Source organism: Chlorocebus sabaeus, chromosome 20, assembly GCF_047675955.1.
Source record: "Chlorocebus sabaeus isolate Y175 chromosome 20, mChlSab1.0.hap1, whole genome shotgun sequence".
Classification (NCBI taxonomy): Eukaryota; Metazoa; Chordata; class Mammalia; order Primates; family Cercopithecidae; genus Chlorocebus; species Chlorocebus sabaeus.
Window position 1 is genome coordinate 43,233,818 of NC_132923.1, and position 19,024 is coordinate 43,252,841.

At 37.0% G+C, this 19,024-nt stretch overlaps 1 protein-coding gene across 1 annotated transcript; it reads right to left on the reverse strand.

The window, feature by feature from the left end:
• Positions 1-787: 787 nt before the first annotated feature.
• DR1 (down-regulator of transcription 1) lies at positions 788-17,120 on the reverse strand. Its single transcript, XM_007977925.3, has 3 exons — positions 16,901-17,120; positions 9,685-9,848; positions 788-2,901 (listed from the first exon to the last, which is right to left on the reverse strand). The coding sequence occupies exons 1-3, from the start codon at positions 17,118-17,120 to the stop codon at positions 2,755-2,757; spliced, it is 531 nt and encodes a 176-aa protein (XP_007976116.1). The 3' UTR covers positions 788-2,754.
• Positions 17,121-19,024: the final 1,904 nt, after the last annotated feature.

Consider the following 19,024-nt stretch of genomic DNA (forward strand, 5'->3'; position numbering starts at 1 on the left):
CACAACCTCAAGAAAGAGCCAACCCTGCTGATACTTTGATTTAGGCCTAATGAAACTGACTTTTGGACTTCTGATCTCCAGGACTATAAAATGATGAATGAAAAAAAGTGTACTACGTATGATTGCATTTACATAAAATAAAAAACAGGCAAAACTAATCCATGATTTTAGAATTCAGGATAGTAACTTTCAGCAAGAAAGAAGATAGTGTTAAGACAGGGCAAGAGGAGGGTTTCTGGGGTATACATAATGCTCTGTATTTTGATCTGAAGACTGGTATATGAGTTTGCTTAATTTGTGAAAACCTTTATTTGTGTACTGTTCTGTGTGTGTGTGGTATATGCAGTTTTAAAAACTGATGCCTTTTAAACACTTATTAATCTGATAATCTGCCGAAAAAGATATATAACATATATTCAAGGGGATGGAAAAATACTTACTGAACAATAACTTTATTTCTCAAGAACGCTAAAGATTTTGTTTCTCTCTTCAAGAGATTTAAAAAATTTTAACTGGCAAAACATAACAGTGACTCTCAAATGCTAAAAAAAAAAAAAAAAAACTAAAAATAAAATATTGCATAAGTACCTTTGTTATGCCTCGATCTTACGACTGTAAATTACAAAAACACAAGTAAAACCACATTTTTTGAAATAACAGTAAACAAAAACAAAAGGCAGGTACTACATACCAAATGACCAAAATGTCTTCTGGGCCTAAGATTCTTGAAACTAGTAAAAATTGTAATAATAGAAATCTCTCTATAGATCATTAAATATAAAAACCATTTATAAAACACATCACAATTTTATTGCTTGAAGAATACAGCATATGAAATCACAAGAATGTCAAAATGAAAAGTCACTAGGCTTCAAACGTATAATACATTATCAGATGCAGTAAAATATTAATTAACCTGAACTCTGCATCAAAAAAAAAAAGGTGTGGAAAATATCTAAGTTGTTTACTTAAGAAACAGATATACTTAAAATAGAAAGTATAAGGATGTTACAGTACAAATTAGAAAAGCCAACATGTATTAACTTATTATTGTTCTAGACTAGACTACCTTTGGTACTTAAACTTTTTAAAAAACAATTTCTTCTATCTCATCCAAATGCACTTCATGGGTATGACATCCATGAAGTAACTTCAACTTAAAACATTCAGCAAAATTAACCTTTTCACTTCATGGGGGAAGTATATTTAATAAATGTATAACAATATTTCCCTTTTACTAAAACTGCAAAATATGATCATTAAGAAACCTAATAGTTATAAAACTTTACTTACCTAGCTCTCCAATTAAAATTGAAATCCTGGGAGCCACAATCTATTTTTGGGCTTGGTGAATACATAAGTTTAAAAGATTTGGCAACTGACATAGGAATTTAATTACTTAATACTATCTTAAGTGACTTTTCCTTTCTGTTTCCAAAATATAGACGCTATGCCATTTCTTCAACATCCTGGATTCCTATAATCACTACCATACTTTATTTTTTAGAACCAAATTAAAGCTTCTCTCTTTTAATAAGCAGGTAGAAACTATTTATGTTCCATATAGGGCTGATCAGTTATAACACAACTTACGTTTCATATAAGGCTGATCAGTTAATTCATATAGGGCTGATCAGTTGTAACATAACTTCTTAAGCAAAACTAATCTTTTTTTTAAAGCTATCACTCAATTATGATGGAGACAATAATGTCATCTCAAAAGGTAATGTTGGACTCTAGGCCATCTAGTCGGGAAAATGTAAAAGTAATTCTAAAAACAATAAGTAAACTATAACTACAAGTTAAATTAAAAATCCCTCTCTCATAGCAAGCATGCTCATTAACTTTCATTTCTTTCCCCCAGCAAAGGTTTGAATATTCATGAACCTCAGTTAAACCAAGGGAATCAATGCAATTGTTTCAAAAGTCCCACTTATATATTTGAATAACATGAGTATGAATGGACTAGGTAAGTAATACTATCAACAATTACTGAATTAGAGCGAAAGAGTATAAATCATGACAGACTTCCAAACTGGGCAGTCTTTGAAATGTCATAGTGGAGCTCAAAATGAATTATGTTGTAATAAAACTATAGTTTTTACCTCTACACAAAACAAAAACAAAATAAAAAAACATAACCACCAAATTTATACAACTACTATTAAACATACTCCTTCCTAGTTTTTTAATGTCTTGAAGTTTTTCTAAACAAGTATATTGATCTGAGCATATATATTTATTGCCTATATATGTTCTCATTTTAAAAGACAAATTCAGATACTACAGAACTGAACTCTTTCACCAACCCAATCCAATGTCTACTGATTCACACAGCACCCCCCCCCCCTTAATAATTTAAAATTCACAAGTTTTAGTTTAGTTAAAAGGGCAGAGGAAATGCAAATGCAGATTTAGAGCTTTGTAGAAATTTCACTGTATTTTTATAAACTTGAAGTTTTCTGTAACACTGTTTATTGATCAAATGAAGGACTTGCTGCTATCTAAAATTTCATAAACACCATTAAAAATTCAAAATTGATATTATACTGAACCTTAAATTTTCAATAGTTCAAAGAGACAGTTTTTACATGTATAGCACACAATAGATGAAACTTAATAGCAGACATCCCTAGAATACCAATGACAAGTCCACCAAGATGCATACAAAATTACAGATAAGCATTTCTTTCACTGTTTTTGTTGTGCAGGGAAAAACATTTATAGAAGAAATAGAAACTCAGCTGGTGAATTTCAGATATCATCATCATCTTCTTCATCCTGAGAAGATCCCGCCTGATTAGATGCACTGGCTGAGGCAGCAGCAAGCTGGGCTTGTTGGGCAGCTTGCTGCATTTGAAGCCATTCCTGTTGGGCCAATTCTGCTTGTTGCTGTCTAGCCTAAACAACCAAAACATAAAAAAAATGATAATAACAATTTTTTAAAAACCCATAATATATACACTTTCGTTAAATGTAGATCAGGCCAACTTCAGACAGTTATCATCATATGTGGATATTGTCCAACTACTATGTAATTGTCACACACCTGGAGAACATAAACTCTATAGGTAAATATAATTAGAGATTGCTTTTTTCTAACTACACAGGTCTAAGAAATTTCTCAAACTTGGGTCTCTTATAAATGGCCCTCTTTTATTTCACGTAATTTATGACCTTTGGTTCAACTGAAGAAGTTGAAAAAGTTGACAAAACCCATAATATTCCCTCTAGCTCTTTCCCTGTACTTTTCCTTTCATTTCACTTGACTCTTCCGTACCCTCAAATTAAATTTTGATATAAACATTTTTCAATCTAAAATTTATATGGTTTAAAAGTTCTCTAGTATAGTACCTCTAGCTCATATGAAGGAAGTACTATACATGTATGCAGTAGCTACCCCAATATTTCTTTCTGAGTTTCTATTACAATTCCCTAACCTACGATATGCCTATCTCTGTGTCCCTCATTCCCTCTCTGTAAGCACACACATTTGCATATACACACATACACATACAAATATACACATCCTTTCCGTATACACACCAGTAAAAAGATACTACTTAAAATCCATTCATCTGATATATCCTCTATTAAAAACAACTACAGGATTTTAGAAACCAAGATGCATACATATGAATTACATAAGAAACAGCTAAGGCTCCTTCACAATTTAATTTTATCTGTTTGCAGAAAAACCACACCAAGAAGGGAGAAAACGAACCTGTTCTTAAAAAGGTCTTACAATTTCCCATTAGACTCTGTCAAAACAATCCTTTTCTCCTTTTCTGTCTGTTCTGGGAATTGTTCTTTAAGTCCAGCTCATACCCTCCCCTTTATGCATAGGTAATTCCTAGTCATCATTTGAAATGCAAATCAGTTAGTCTTTCTTGACCTTTCCAGGCCATATTTTATGCTCTATTTCATATACCATAATTCCCTATGCATTCCCATATCCATCCACTTTGTTCTAGAATTATCTAAGTTTATATCTTTTTTTTCCACCACACTTGAGAACAGAGATTGTTTCCATATTCTTTGTTGCATTCCTAACACAAAGGCCTTCAGTATTTTCTGAACGAACATGCTACAGGAAAACAGTGATGGCCAGCATAACCAGTAACATTTAAGATTTTACCATTTACAATCCTCACTCTTCTGAATAATCTGTCATGACTTTATTATCCAAACGTTTCTAGATATAAATTCTAATCAGGTCATTATTTCATTTTTTTAAAAAAAAACATTTGTTATCAATCAAATCCAAATTTCCTAGCCTAGAGTTCAAGGTCCTCCAAATTAGTGTCTACCCCAACTTCTCTATAGTCTTTTCTTGTAACATGCACTTTGTGCTTCAAAAAAGCCTAGAATACAAAATGTTTCCCAAATTTACACCATACTTCCTCATCTTTGCTACTTTTACTCATGCTGACATTCATCCCATGTGAAATTTCCTGCCACTTACTGAAATTTTACCCTTCCTTCAAGTCAAACTGAAATACTATTTTCTCCTCCTGGTATCAGTCAGTGTATAATCAAGAGAAAGAAGTCACACGAGTTACTGGAATGGAAAAAATTTAATATAAAGAACTGTTAAACAAGTATAAAGTTGTTTTTTGGCAGCTGAAAAGGCAGGAAGAGAACATTAAGATGTCATGAAAGTAGCTACAGAAAGCAGCCACCAACCCTAAAACTGGAGGAATAGAGAAAAATGCTGGAATTTTTAAAATTTAGAAGCTTAACGAAACCACTTCATGGAACTGAAACTCAGACCTCGGAAGAATGGGCATAGATAAGCTAGTACTAATATATCCGTGCTTGGACGAGGGCCCCAAGGGTTGCGATCCACACCGCCAGAGTGGGGGGATGGAGTGCGGGTTCAGGCGGGTTGTGTATTAGAGAAAATGCAAACAGGATTCAGTCTCTGCTACAGGAAAACTGATGCAACCAGGATGAAGAAGTGTTGCTGGTTTGTTCAAAGGAACTGAAAGACAAGAGAAAGTAAAAGGAGAAAACCCTTTCTCTTCATCCATGCAATCTCCCACGAGAACCCCATACTGGCAACAGTCTAATGGAGAGTCAGCTAGCAAAGAAACATGTGGCTTACAGAGTACTAGGTCCAGTCACAAAGCAGAGCACAGAAAGGTGGTTCTGGAGCTAAGCTAACTGCTTACTAGTTGGCACACTCCTGCACCCCCAAAAATTGATGTAATGTTTCCATACTTGAGATTTCTTTCTTTCTCTTTCCTTCTCTCTTTCTATTTTTGTAGAGATAGGATCTCACTATATTGCTCAGGCTGGTCTCGAACTCCTGGGCTCAAGTGATTCTCCCACCTGGGCCTCCCAAAGTGCTAGGATTACAGGTGTGAGCCACTATGCCCAGCCAGAATATCTTTCTCATAAGTGGTTGGCCTCATTTTTTTTTTTTTTTTTTGAGACGGGGTCTTGCTCTGTCACCCAGGCTAGAGTGCAATGGCACGATCTTGGCTCACTGCAAGCTCCGCCAACCGGGTTCACGCCATTCTCCTGCCTCAGCCTCCCAGGTAGCTGGGACTACAGGAGCCCGCCACCACGCTCGGCCAATTTTTTTGTATTTTTAGTAGAGACGGGGTTTCACTGTGTTAGCCAGGATGGTCTCGAGCTCCTGACCTCGTGATCCGCCCACCTCGGCCTCCCAAAGTGCTGGGATTACAGGCTTGAGCCACTGCGCCCAGCCCAGCTTCATATTATAGTTATCTTCTTCATCCAAGTAGTCAATCTCATAACAGCTGTTAGTGTGTCTGCATTATACCTCCCCTACTAGATACTAAGTTTCTTAAGAAGAATGATATAGTCTTCATTTTTGTATATCTACAGTACCACATGTCTTGCAGACAGTAGGGACATGTTAATTTAATTCTGACTTGAAATTTGTTGACTGAAGGGCAGGAGTGGGGTGGTGCTGGTTTAGGTGGCAGTAGTGAAGTGGAAGAAGAAAAGCTATTACCTTGGGGGAAAGCTACCCACATAACCATAGTATCAGAGACTAATAAAGGAAGAGGTCTACAACAAATGTTATTTTTAAAAAAACAGATGAGTAAGAATTGAAAGAAAAAAAATTACTGAATTTCGTGATTAAATGTCTCTGTGATAGGAAAGAAGTTAAATTTGAGGAATAAGTGATTGTATGTTTTCAAAAAATGGTAGCACTGATCATTACTTATTTATTTATTTATTTTAGAGACAGGGTCTCGCCATGTTGTCCAGACTAAAGTTCAGTGGCTATTTACAGGCATAGTTGTTATGCATTGCAACCTTGAACTCCTAGCCTTAAGGGATTATCCTGCTTCGATCTCCTGAGTAACTGGGACTACAGGAAGGTGCCACCTTGCTTGGTGGGTAACACAGATCATTATAGCAAAAGATGAAAGGGTTTGGGGGATACAAGGAAATGCAGAAGACCCGTAAATGGTTAAAGGCAAAGACAAAAAAATAAGTAAGGAAAAGACTATAGATATTAGAAAAAACAAGGCTAAGACAATTTTTACAGTAAACAAAAACTTTATTTTGCTTAGGAAATTAGAAACCAGCCATTCTCCCTAACGATGATTGTCATCCATTTTTGTAAAGAAATAGGAAAAATAGTTGATTCTAACACACTAGCATATTTCCTTTTATGGCAGGAATACCCAGAGTTCAAAACCAACTAACAGAGCTTCACGAAAAACATTTTAAGGCTGGGTGCGGTGGCTCATGCCTGCAATCCCAGCACTGTGGGAGGCCAAGGCGGGCAGATCGCCTGAGGTTGGCAGTTCGAGACTAGCCTGGCCAGCAGGGTGCAACCCTGTTTCTACTAAAAATACAAAAATTAGCCGGGCATGGTGGCGCATGCCTGTAATCCCAGCTACTTGGGAAGCTGAGGCAGGAGAATCGCTTGAACCTGGGAGGTGGAGGTTGCAATAAGCCAAGACAGCACCATTGCACTCCAGCCTGGGCAACAGAGCAAGACTCCATCTCAAAAAAAAAAAAAAAAAAAATTCTAAAAGTTCATAAGAAAATTGCAGGGCAAATCAAATATGTAAATTTAACCAACTTAAGCATACCTATATTTTGTGGTCTAATCAATTACAAATTGGTATAATTTTGTGACATGGAAAAAATTCAAATAATTTCACGTCTCTACAAAGGTTTTACTGCAAAGGTGCTTGATTTGGTAGTTTATTCAATGGTCTGCAAAGTTGTGTACTAGTTACAATTCAAATTTAATTGACTTTTAGATACCATGCCCCTGTATCAGCTCTGATACTTTTCTCTGAACATAAAAGCATTTCTATGCCTTTAAAACTAACTGTTGAACTGGACTCACTAGTGCACATCTATAGTCCCAGCTACTCGTGAGGCTGAGGTAGGAGGATCCCTTGAGCCCAGGAGTTCTAGGCTCAAGTGTGCCTGATAGAGCCTGTCAATAGCCACTGTACTCTAACCTGGGCAACATGGTGAGATCCTGTCTCTTTAAAAAAAAAAAAAAAAAAAAAAAGTTGATTGATAAAATTTTACTTGTATTCATTTCCACAAATTGAACGTTTTTCAGTGATATTTACTCTAATATATTTTTTTCTCTCTTGCCCCCTACTCAATCCATCCCAAGTATTTTCTTCTAAAATTGGGGAGTGAAAGACAGGTAAGCAGGCATATATTTCCTAATTCACTTTTCTTTTGGAGGTTTTCATTATGTTTAAGATACTCACTCCCACATATTAAAATGACTCATTTATAATTTAAAGTTAACTTTAATCTTGATGTATTAAAGGTTCCCTCCTTCCAAATATTTGCTGCTAGCTTCAAATGAGGCTGTCATTGTGTTAATATTTAAAGTCTAAAAGATGAAACAAAATGAAAGTGACAAAAAAGATATATTTACTTATCCATTCTTTCACATTTAGAGCTTCAGTGCTGTAGGGAAGAAGTACTAGGCAACTGCTATAATTTTACCTCTCCGCTGGTCATCCTCACAAAAGCAAAGAAATACTAGAGATCTTCATACATAAGCCAGGGTAAGAAACAAGGGAGATAAAAAAGAGGAATAAAAACCAGATAATTGGGATAGAGAGGTAAAGACAGATATAGCAGGCAGTCAATTATTTCTTTATATTTTGCCCTAACAAGGATAATACATATTCTATTTAAAAGCCCCATAATAAGTTTAAGCAGATAAAATGGAGGCTAGAGCATTAGCATGGTATTGTAGAAACAGTAGAGGCTTTTGGGCCAAAATACTTAAGTTTAAATACAGACTCCAACACTTCCTAACTTTCTGAACTTACTGTTTTATTTAAGTCAATCTTTCCCACTCAATCTTCCCCAGTAGACTAAGCTCTATAATGACAGGAACCCTGTCTCCTTGTTCACTCTTGTAAGCCTAGCACCTAGCACGATGCTTGGTAAATAGTAAGGACTTCAGTAAGTAACTGTAGAACAAATGACAAATAATTTCAAGCAAGTTGTTCCACCTCTGAATCTATTTTTTAATATGTAAATGAATACAATAAAATTTATATTTCATAAAAACTCTGCCAAGTTTTTATGTATTTAAAGTATCCAGGAGAGCATCTTCTGTCACCAAATGTTTAATTTAGCATTCTCTAGGTGGTCTGCAATAGCATAAATCAATAAATGCCATTAATGTTTTTAAAACACCAACACCTCTTCTTTTGTACCTCATATTCATATGGATTATAACATTGCATGTACTCACGCCTGCTTCAAAGGCTTTTCCTCTTTAGTGCCTATGATAGGCTGTGAGGATTAAATGAGATAATGCAAGTAAATTACTTGGCAATGTGATTAACACGTGGTTAGAACTCAATAAATGTAAGTTTTTCTTTTTACCTTAAGTTTAAATGGTACTTGGTGTCTAGTGACTAACCATACTTAAGACTCAAATGCAGTTTGATATAAACCAAACTGATTGTTATGGCTGCAGAGAGATCAGCTACAGGACTAATCTGGAAGAGTTTACCTAAAATGATACTTCCCAGTTTTAATGGTTACTACAACTTCTCTTCTATTCAATCCAAAGCTGCCTTATAATTTCAAATGAGGGGCCAGAACTTAGAAGGGAAAAAACAGCCTTGCCACCAATTCCCCTCCCTTTTATTTTTGAAACAGAGGAATATTAGTATTTGGTTCTAATTCTTCAGAGTCTAGATATTAGAATTATAATAAGCAAGGAAGAAAACATTTTCTCCCTTTGCTCTACTAGCTTTAAAATATTTTTTAAGATTAAAATGCTTCAAAGGTGTACATTAAATACCTAATTTAACTACACAGTTGACATTAATCAGATTTTGCTTGTATGTCACGCATCATAAAATCTGATATAGAATTTTCTCATCAGCTCATCATTTTAAATCTTAAGAACATTTATGTATACTTTTCACGCCTTAAAATGGTCATTCTGTCTGAAAAAAGTATCAAAGTGAAATTTCAATAGGTATTTGGAGTTGTTCTCTTTAGAAAACAGATTGCTGCAAATATTTACATTCACATAAACCAGAGTCAAATTGGTCAGCTCTGAACACTAGATTCTATAATCAACTACCTAGAAAAAGGGAATCTTCTGGGTATGTCTGTTAATTTAGGAAGCAATTTCAATTAGCAATCAGGGTAGGATTCAGAGGAAAATAATTTAAATAAATTACTTACTTTTGCAAATAATTCTTGCTGCTGTCTCAATAACTCTTCTTCAGGAATGCCAAGGTTTTCCAAACGAGAACTGGCCTTTCTTCTTTTTAATGCTACTGTTTTACACTCTTGCAAGACTTCTTTTACTTCACTGATGTAGGAGCCAAATCCCAAACTTTCTAGTGCTAGAGAAATGATAATATTAAAATGTGAAAGGGTGATAAAATACAGCTTTTCCCCAACCTGTGGAACATAAAGTTTTTGTGGACTTTTCTTTAGGGGAGGGGAATGTTTTGCTGTTTTCTAATAATTTTACCTATTTTATAGTTGTACAACAATTGTCTGGGCAGCCAAGACAAATATTTTATCAATCTGCTAAAAATTAGGTGGCAAATCAGTTAAAACTTGAAGAATCAAGGCACATGCCTTCACTTTTCATTCTGACTAATTTTTAAAAGACCAAAGCATTTCCTGTAAGCGAGGAGAAAAAAAAAAAGTCCATTATAAGAACATATGGTTTTAGTAAGAAAATACATTTTGTGTCATTTGACTTAGAAAAAGTAGGCTGGTAATACATTCTCTACTAAGTTCTGGTAGGACAGAATAAAAGAAGAGAAGTTTTTCTTTTGTCCAATATACCAACAGGAAGCTATTTTTAGCAGATACTCAAACTGCCAAGTTTAAAAAATACTGGTGGAAATTAAAGTCATGAAATTCAGCACTTAAGAGTCAGCCAACAGGTTTCTCTTGAAAACAAAACTTAACAGGAAAAATAAAAACATATTTAAATGATGTGGCAAAAAACTGAGATGAAAGAAGACTATAAGGATACAAGAAGCATTAATAAAAAATTTTTCTCCCTTTTTCATATTTAGAAAGGAAATTTTATAAGAAAAAAAAAAGTGGGCTGGGCATGGTAGCTCATGCCTGTAATTCCAGCACTTTGGGAGGCCAAGGTGGGAGGATCTCTTTAGTCCAGAAGTTCAAGACCACCCTGGCAACATGGCAAGACCTCCTCTCTACAAAAAAAAAAAAAAAATTAGTCAAGTGTGGTGGCTCATGCCTATGGTTCCAGCTACTTAGGAGGTTGAGGTGAGAGGATTGCTTGAGTTCAGGAGATTGATGATGTCATGAGCCATGACTTTACTGTACTCCAGCCTGGATGACAGAGCAAGACCCTGCCTCAAAAAAAAAAAAAAAAAAAAAAATCACACACTCTAAATACCTTCTGTAATCCAGAAAAGACAAGGCATAAAATTTCCTTTTGGCTCACAGTATTTAAAATTATATCTTATAATTTTGGTACATTGACTAATGCCCCAAAGGCATATTTTGTATTGTGAACCAATGATGAAACATAGGTGGTGAAAAACACAGTAAATCAATTTAGGTCATCAGTTCTTGAAGTCTTTCAGGCATTACGTTGAACCAGACTCCTTTTAGTATATACGCTCTCACTTCTAACTTCAGGAATTTGCTCTTCTGGGACAATGTCAAATATACCTTTACAAATCTACATGCCCATGCAAACTGTGGTTTTTAAGACATTTTAAATGATTTACAACTTTAATTATTTCAAATGTTAAGTTGTTTTCATCAACCTTCTTTAGAAATAATCTGATGCCAAAAAGCATAGTACTGTCCTATAATTAACTCACCTCCCCTGACCTCCCTAAAAACTTCAGAAAGGCATTATTCTAAGTTCTGTATATCAAATTCGCCAACATGGCCATGCACAGTGGCTCACGCTTATAATCCCAGCACTTTGGGAGGCCGAGGCGGGCAGATCATTAGGTCAGGAAATTGAGACCACTCTGGCTAACACGGTGAAACCCTGTCTCTACTAAAAATACAAACAATTAACTGGGCGTGGTGGTGGGTGCCTGTAGTCCCAGCTACTCGGGAGGCTGAGGTGGGAAGAGTTTGTGTTCAGGAGTTTGAGGCCACAGTGAACTATGACTGTGGCACTGCACTCCAACCTGGGTGAGAGAGCAAGACCCTGCCTCTTAATTAAAAATAAAACAATAAATATCACATTGTTATTAGTTTCAGGGTTGTGGGAATCAACAGGTAATTAATACAAGGCATTTAACAGTGTCTAGCACATAAGAATCACTTAACCAACTCAGACTACGTATTTCTCATCTTTATTTTTTATTTTATTTTTAATCTTATTTTAAATGTAAAAGAGTACCCTCATAAGTGTACAGCTAAAAATGAAGGTATAGCTATACAATATTACATTTAAATTCAAGCTCGACAAGTATATTTATAAAATACTACATTTATAAAATTAACAAATCAACACAATGGAGAGACAACCCTTCAAAATACCATAAATTACTACACCAGACATTAAGGAAATCCAAACCAGCCGGCCATGGTGGCTCATGCCTGTAATCCTCGCACTTTGGAAGGCCAAGGTGCAGGGATTATTTGAAGTCGGGAGTTAGAGGCCAGCCTGGCTCACATGGTGACACATTGTCTCTACAAAAAATACAAAAATGAGCCAGACGTGGTGGCACACGCCTGTAATCCCAGCTACTCAGGAGGCTAAAGCATGAGGATCGCTTGAACCCGGGAGGCAGAGTTTGTAGTGAGCCAAGATCACACCACTGCACTCCAGCCTGACAGCGTGACTCTGTCTCAAAAAAAAGAAAAAAGAAAATCCAATCCAAGCTATTTTTTTAACCATGGACGGCTTGGATTTAAAAAAATTTTAAATATATAACTACCTTTAAAAACATTTAAGGCTGAGAACACTGCTTTCAAGAAACTGGCAAGTAGGTCCAAGGTTAATATTTAATTTTATTCAAAGAATTGCCATATGTAAAAACTATACTCTCAATAAAATGGTTTAAAAGGAGCAGCCACAAATTTAATTTCAAAATTGCATTGACTTTAATTTTAAACACATTTGGCAAACAGATATCAATAACTGGACATAATACCTTCTAAATAGGGAGATATTTTACATCATTTGCTATCATGTATTAGTTATCATTCCCATTTTACACAGAGAGAATATTAAAGGATAAAGGAAATGGCTCCCAAGCAGGGCCACCATTTACGGTTATGTAGGTTATTCAGTACACAACATACTACAAGGCCATTCTTATTGTAAATATCATAAATTCGTATGTTTACTGTGATACTTTTTCTGGCAGACAGTAGGAATGCTTTTTAAGGAAGGAGTGCCTTTTCCTAATTTGTACAAAGGGACCTTATGGATTATTGATGGCTCTATTTCTAAGGATCTCATCTTTCTAAAACAGAAAAATTTTTTTAAAAAACTTGTGGGTAAAACTAACACACATCACTATCTGTCACCCTATGCCGTGCATCTTTAAACTACAACCAGAAAAGTCCATGGTGTATATTAGGGGAAAAAATACTTAGCACATTTTTCAGCTTAAGAGACAGATGTTAACAAGACAGCTATTCAAAAAACAAAAAAAAGTAAAAATTTCTTCCAAGCAACAATAATCTTCATATAGGCTTATCTTATTTTACAAAGTGATGTACTCCTGAAAGGTTCTGTCATAACATGAATTTATGTGAACTACTTCATACTTCATATGCATAAAACATGTTTTTCATTTTTAAAATTACGTGATATACAGTACCTTTTAAATACTATATAAATCAGCATTCTCTAATTTCTCCATTTTCTTTTGCTTGTGGGAAGGAAGGGACTAATGTATTTCACATAAAATACATTAAGAGGATGTAGGCCAAAGTGACTTCTTGGCTCATTAGCCTGGCAAAGGTTTCTGAAGACCCTTAAGAACCATGTCCTCCATGGTATCACTACTGGAAATCTTGGACAACAATGAGAGACTAATGGCAGGGAAGGAATTGAGTATCATTTATCTTAATATCCTTAGTAGTATCTAGCACAATGCCAAATACTTGATAGTGTTCAATAAGTAATTGTAGGGTGGCAGAAGGAAAACAGAAACAAAAGATATATTAATTTTAAGAAAAGTATTAATAAAATCCTAACTTGAAAAGCATTTGATTATGTGATAAATTTTGCAGTGCAAATTAGATGTGTCCCTTCGGAAAAAATATCTGTATGAATGATTATTTACTACTCATGTCCACTTTCCAACACAGGCTGTGGTTTAGGCTTTAAAGCAAAGGTTCTCAAAGTGTGGTCCATGGACTTATGCCAGAACAGCTCCTAATGGTTAACATTAGTTAACCATGGAAATTCAATGCATTTAAGTACCTTCATTGCAATTTGACAAAATAATTTTATGTCTATTGAATCTAATAGTAAAAAGTTGAGTGTTGGTCTTTTCCTCATCTTTTCCATTGATCCATTTTCATGTTATCTTCCAAAGGTACCAGTGTGAGGAGGACAGGAATTTTAAAAAAACTCCTTCAACATAAGACAGTTTGGAGCAACTCAGTGGCTGAAGATGTAAATTCTCAGATACTCTCAAACTTTTACTACTTTCAGTTACAATTCTCATAAATGGGAGGGGAGATATTTCATGTAAGGTTCTCAACCCCTGACTAATTCTCAAAAATTACAAGTAATACCTGAAATCAAGTATTATTTATACATAAATAAGAAAACCTTAGTTAAAAGATTTGCCTAAGGTTAAAGAATTCTCAGTGCAGAACTTAAGCTGACTCTCAATGTCAATTCTTTCTATAAGGTAACAGAACATGTTAGAACTCATTCAAGAATATGTGTTCACAAAAAACTGCAATAAAATAGGAACACCTTTTATAGCTTAGAACTCCCTCTATTCACATATCTATGATCTTCAATACCAAGTCTACTTTCTTAAACTCAAAATAAGCAAAACAGAAAAAAAAATTTTTTTAAACTAAGTTATTTCATAGATTTACTGGTGATCAAATTGGTTCAACTTTAACTTGCATTTTACAGAACTATCTCAGAATGCTTAATTTGTTCAGACAAGATAAAGCAAGGTGGGAAATGAACAAGTGAAATGTCCTAAAGCAAAGTCCAGTTCATTAAACTTATCACTAAAAACCCAAACTTCAACATGTGAGAATCATACCACTTTAAAATGTACATTATTTATTCCACTTGGATATATTCTACATTCCTAATCAATGCTGACAGAAAAGTATAAAAATGTCCTATCTATTATGATTAGTGTACAGGAATACACTTCAAACACCTAAAACATATAAACCTTAAGAATTTCTTTAAAAATTTAACCTCTCAAAACAAAACTTCTTTGGAATAATTAAGCAATATGAGATTATAAATGTATAAAGTCTACAACCCCAATTAGGGAGAATTCTTGGGCGAAAATGTAGATTCTTATCCACCTAACAATAGCATAATACAAAAAAAAGAGGTAAAATTTTAAGACTATAACACGTCAATACATGATTTTCAAAAACAAATCATCTTCATTACACAATGGAAATGCTTTTTCACTATAGCTTTCTGACTCACACATTAAACTGAATTTAGCATATTACAAAGTTGAATTATTTAGCATACTACTTGCTACAGCTGCACTTCTATTCCATCATGTCAATCAGAAATCTAAATATATCCTAGAAAAGAATTAACTCTCCCCAAGAAGACAGACTGTAATGTGTTATTAGGTTTTTGGAACGATCCCCACTTCTGTAGTGTAAACAAATATTTAGGCAGACCCTGTTGAAATCTTTTGCAATTTTCATTAGAAAGGCAATGTTGATAAAAAGTTCTTTTTCCTTTTTATGAGTTGTAAAAAGAAATTACAGCTATCCGTGCTGGATAATCTTGTGAAAGACTTATGACAGCAATCACACATACAATGTAAAAATAAATACACAAGAGAAAAAACAGACAACTTGGCTTTCATTTTACTTGCTAGAGTATTCAGCACATCAAACAAGTAGAAAAAAAAAAAAAACTAGTACTAGTTTTAAGAATCAAATATGCTTTTTCCTAGGGATTTTTCTCCTTATGTACTGAAATGGCAGGATATATTTTAAAACTACTTTCAAGACGTCATAAAGGATTAAAAATCAACCATTTAATTCTTTTGTCAATACTGACAGTAAAATATTGGATATGGTCAACATAAGCAGATGTGTTCTCTACTTCAGTACAACAGGCAAGTCACATTTTAAAAAGTTAAAGTATAAAAATTAAGTGACAGACAACCACCTGCCTACCAAAATGATTAAAATTAACCATTTTTTCCCTGGTTTCACAAGCAATCAATACTTTTAATTAGATTATTACGAAAGGCAAGTTCTCACTTCAAACTGAGAACAACTCTTTCACAAGAGTACATGCAAAAATATCGCAAAAGGTACATTCCCGAAACATTATGACTAGTAAATATGTTTCTCTTCTCTGAAATCATTAGAATACAGTCCCCCAAATCCCTATTACGGGACCACATCCTTTTCAGGATAAAAGAAACTGTTGAAGCTTTCAGAAGTGCTGTTCAATAAAAGCCTAAGTGTATACATCCAAATAAGAATGACAGCAGGAAAGGACGGGGAAATTTTCCGTTAAAAAAAAAAACTTGCATAAACTTTCAATCAAAGATTTTAAAACTTATCTCCACAAAATAGAACAAAGCAAACGACATAAAGGCAAACAAAAAGAAAAAAACGAAAATTTAAAGTTCACCCTTTTCTTACAGAATGGACCAGGAGTGCTTTCGTAACTCATTCATGAACGTACCATCAAACCATTTTTAGAGCGGAAAACATACCTCCTTTTATTCAACAACGATAAACTTGACAACGTTAAACACATTGTATGTTAAGAATTTTTTAACTCGTGTGTTCAGAAAATAAATCTTTTCCTCTACATTGGTGAACGGTCAGGTGGGGAAGGGGCGCTCTGTCTCCATCCATGCTTGAAGTTCCTCTGTCTGAATTTTTAATTTTCCAAGGGAGAACTTCTGCGTTCCTTAATTATTATCTAAGTTCAACTTCAGGCAAGCAATTCTTGTTGCTTCGGCTTACCTGGCTGTAAAGTGAGATCACTCTTTATGTTTGGGGGACGTTGACCTAAATGTTTGCACTCCTTACGTGTATTCGCTAGATGAAAAGTACTGCAAGAATGCTACAAAGGGATTGTTTTTAAAGCACGGGCTGCCTACATGCCAGTCTGGCTTTTTCATTAAGTTACTTACCAGTGAAGAGGAATGAAGGCTTTGACATGAAAGCGTCACGCGATTAGCAGACTGCTCCCCTAGACCCTCATTCAAACCAATTTCCACACATGACTTACCTTGTATGACATGTTCTGGTGAGATGGTCTTCTTTTCCGATTTGTTACAAATCTCATTGGCTTCAGAAGATATAAGGTGAATGAATTCAGTGCAGCAGTTCACCACCAGCTCTCGAGCATCGTTGGCCACCCGGACATTAGGAAGAGTCTCTTTGATCATTTTATTGATAGCAGCTCTGGGGATAGTGAGATCATCATCGTTGCCAGACGAGGAAGCCATAGTACCTTCCTGTTTCTCGCGCCCCGGCTTTTAAAAACTCCCCGGCTCTGGTCCACTACTCCGCGGAGATCTCTCAAAAAGCCGCCCTCGGAGAGCGATCCCGGGAGGTGCTTCGCGAAGAGGGTGCAGAAAATGAACGGAGGAGAAGCCGGCTTGAGGGCTGGGAACGCTCGCGTGTGTGAGAGATTTAGGATGAGTTTGGGAAGAAAGTGGGGGCCTGAGGATTCTAGAGAGAGCACAGCCCAGGCTGAGGGGAAAGCGCGGTGGTCCGGAAATTTGAGCGGCTGGGGAACCACCTTAGGGTCTCCTCAGAGGGGCGGGCACTGTCGCCTAACTGGTCCCCAACGGCGTCGAAGCAGAGGCAAGATCCAGGGGCACTGGCCTCGCCGCGGTACTGGGCGGGTACCCAGCGGGCTCGGCTCTATAGAGCCCGAGGCCCCGCTGCCGCTGCCGCCGCCGCCAGCAGCCGTTGCCGCCGCCTCGGCCAAACCATCCTTCAGACACCCGCGCCGCCGCCTCACAACATGTCCGCCGCTGCCGCTGCTGGAACGGCGACGGCCGCCTGGGAACTAATATGGACAGAGCCAGGCACAGTGGGAGTCGCAGTGGCTGCCACCGTGGCCGCGTAACCCGAACGCAGATCGTGGAAGCCGAAGCGGCGGCAACGGTGGTCCCTCCAGAGGCCAGGGAAGATTTGCAGGAAGCCGCTCCCGACACCCTTTGCGCCGCCGGAAGCCTCGTTCCCTCAGATTTCCCCCTCCCTCCCGGACCGACTTCCGGATGTGGCTGCCGCCCTTCCCCCACCCACGCCGACGGGAGCCGCCTGTTCCCGCTGCCAGCAGCTTCCGCCTGCTGCGGTCCTGGCAAGCACTTCGGGATCCCGTTCCTTCCCAGGGGCCCTAGCCGGGCAAGCGCGCGCCTCACTGTACCGGAGAGGTCCAAGCACGCGCTTCGTCAGGGGCCCGGACGCTAGATCTGGGAAGGGGTGGTGGCTATCTAGATGGGCGAGGAAGGATCGTCTCTACCCTCTCTCCAGCAGCTGAGGCCTCCGAACCCTTCCCTAGCTGGATTTGGGGACAGAGGAGCGCTGGTATTGACAAAAGAACTCTCTTTGCTATTCCTTTAGGAGCCCAAATGAGGATTGAAAGTGAGAAGAATGGGGCCTGGGCTTGGGAGTGGGAGGTGGGGAAAGCACAGAATCCCGTGTGCCTGTTTCTGCGTCGTTTGGAGAGAAAGCTTTTGAAGATGTCTAATAGACCTTATTCGGGTAAAAGCTCTCTAAAGTCCTCCACCTTTTTTTTTTTTTTTTTTTTTTTTTTACTTCATGGAAAATGAAACAGAGAAGTTACTTGCCTGGAGGCGACTAACTCGCCTAATGGATAAGTAGGAAAGTAGAAGTCAGTTCCAACGTAGTGGAAATGCATGGCGTACAGTGAGCCATATTAGAAGGTTCCCATTTAGACAGTTTTCATGGTGTATTCCATGTTGGCTTCTACAGGGGGAAAAAAATGTTAAGAGCATCTTAACTGTTTTTGCTTCTTTCCATAGTGACTAGTAATATCAACAGGTGTCAAGATCTAAACAGAAACTGCATTTTAAAAAGTGTGTCAGCCGGGCGCTGTGGTTCATCACACCTGTAAACCCAACACTTTGGGAGGCTGAGGCAGGGAGATCACATGAGCCCAGGAGTTCAGGACCCCCCTGGGCAACATGTGAGACCCGTCCCTACAAATATATGTGTGTGTGTGTGTCTGTGTGTGTGTGTATTCCAACATCCCACTGTTTATAGTATAGCCTCTTCTCCCATATGACAGTATGACACTCTTACGGGTTTTTTTTTTCCCACCGGGCTTGGTGGCAGGCACAGTAGTTCTGGCTACTCTGGAGGGTGAGTTGAGAGGATC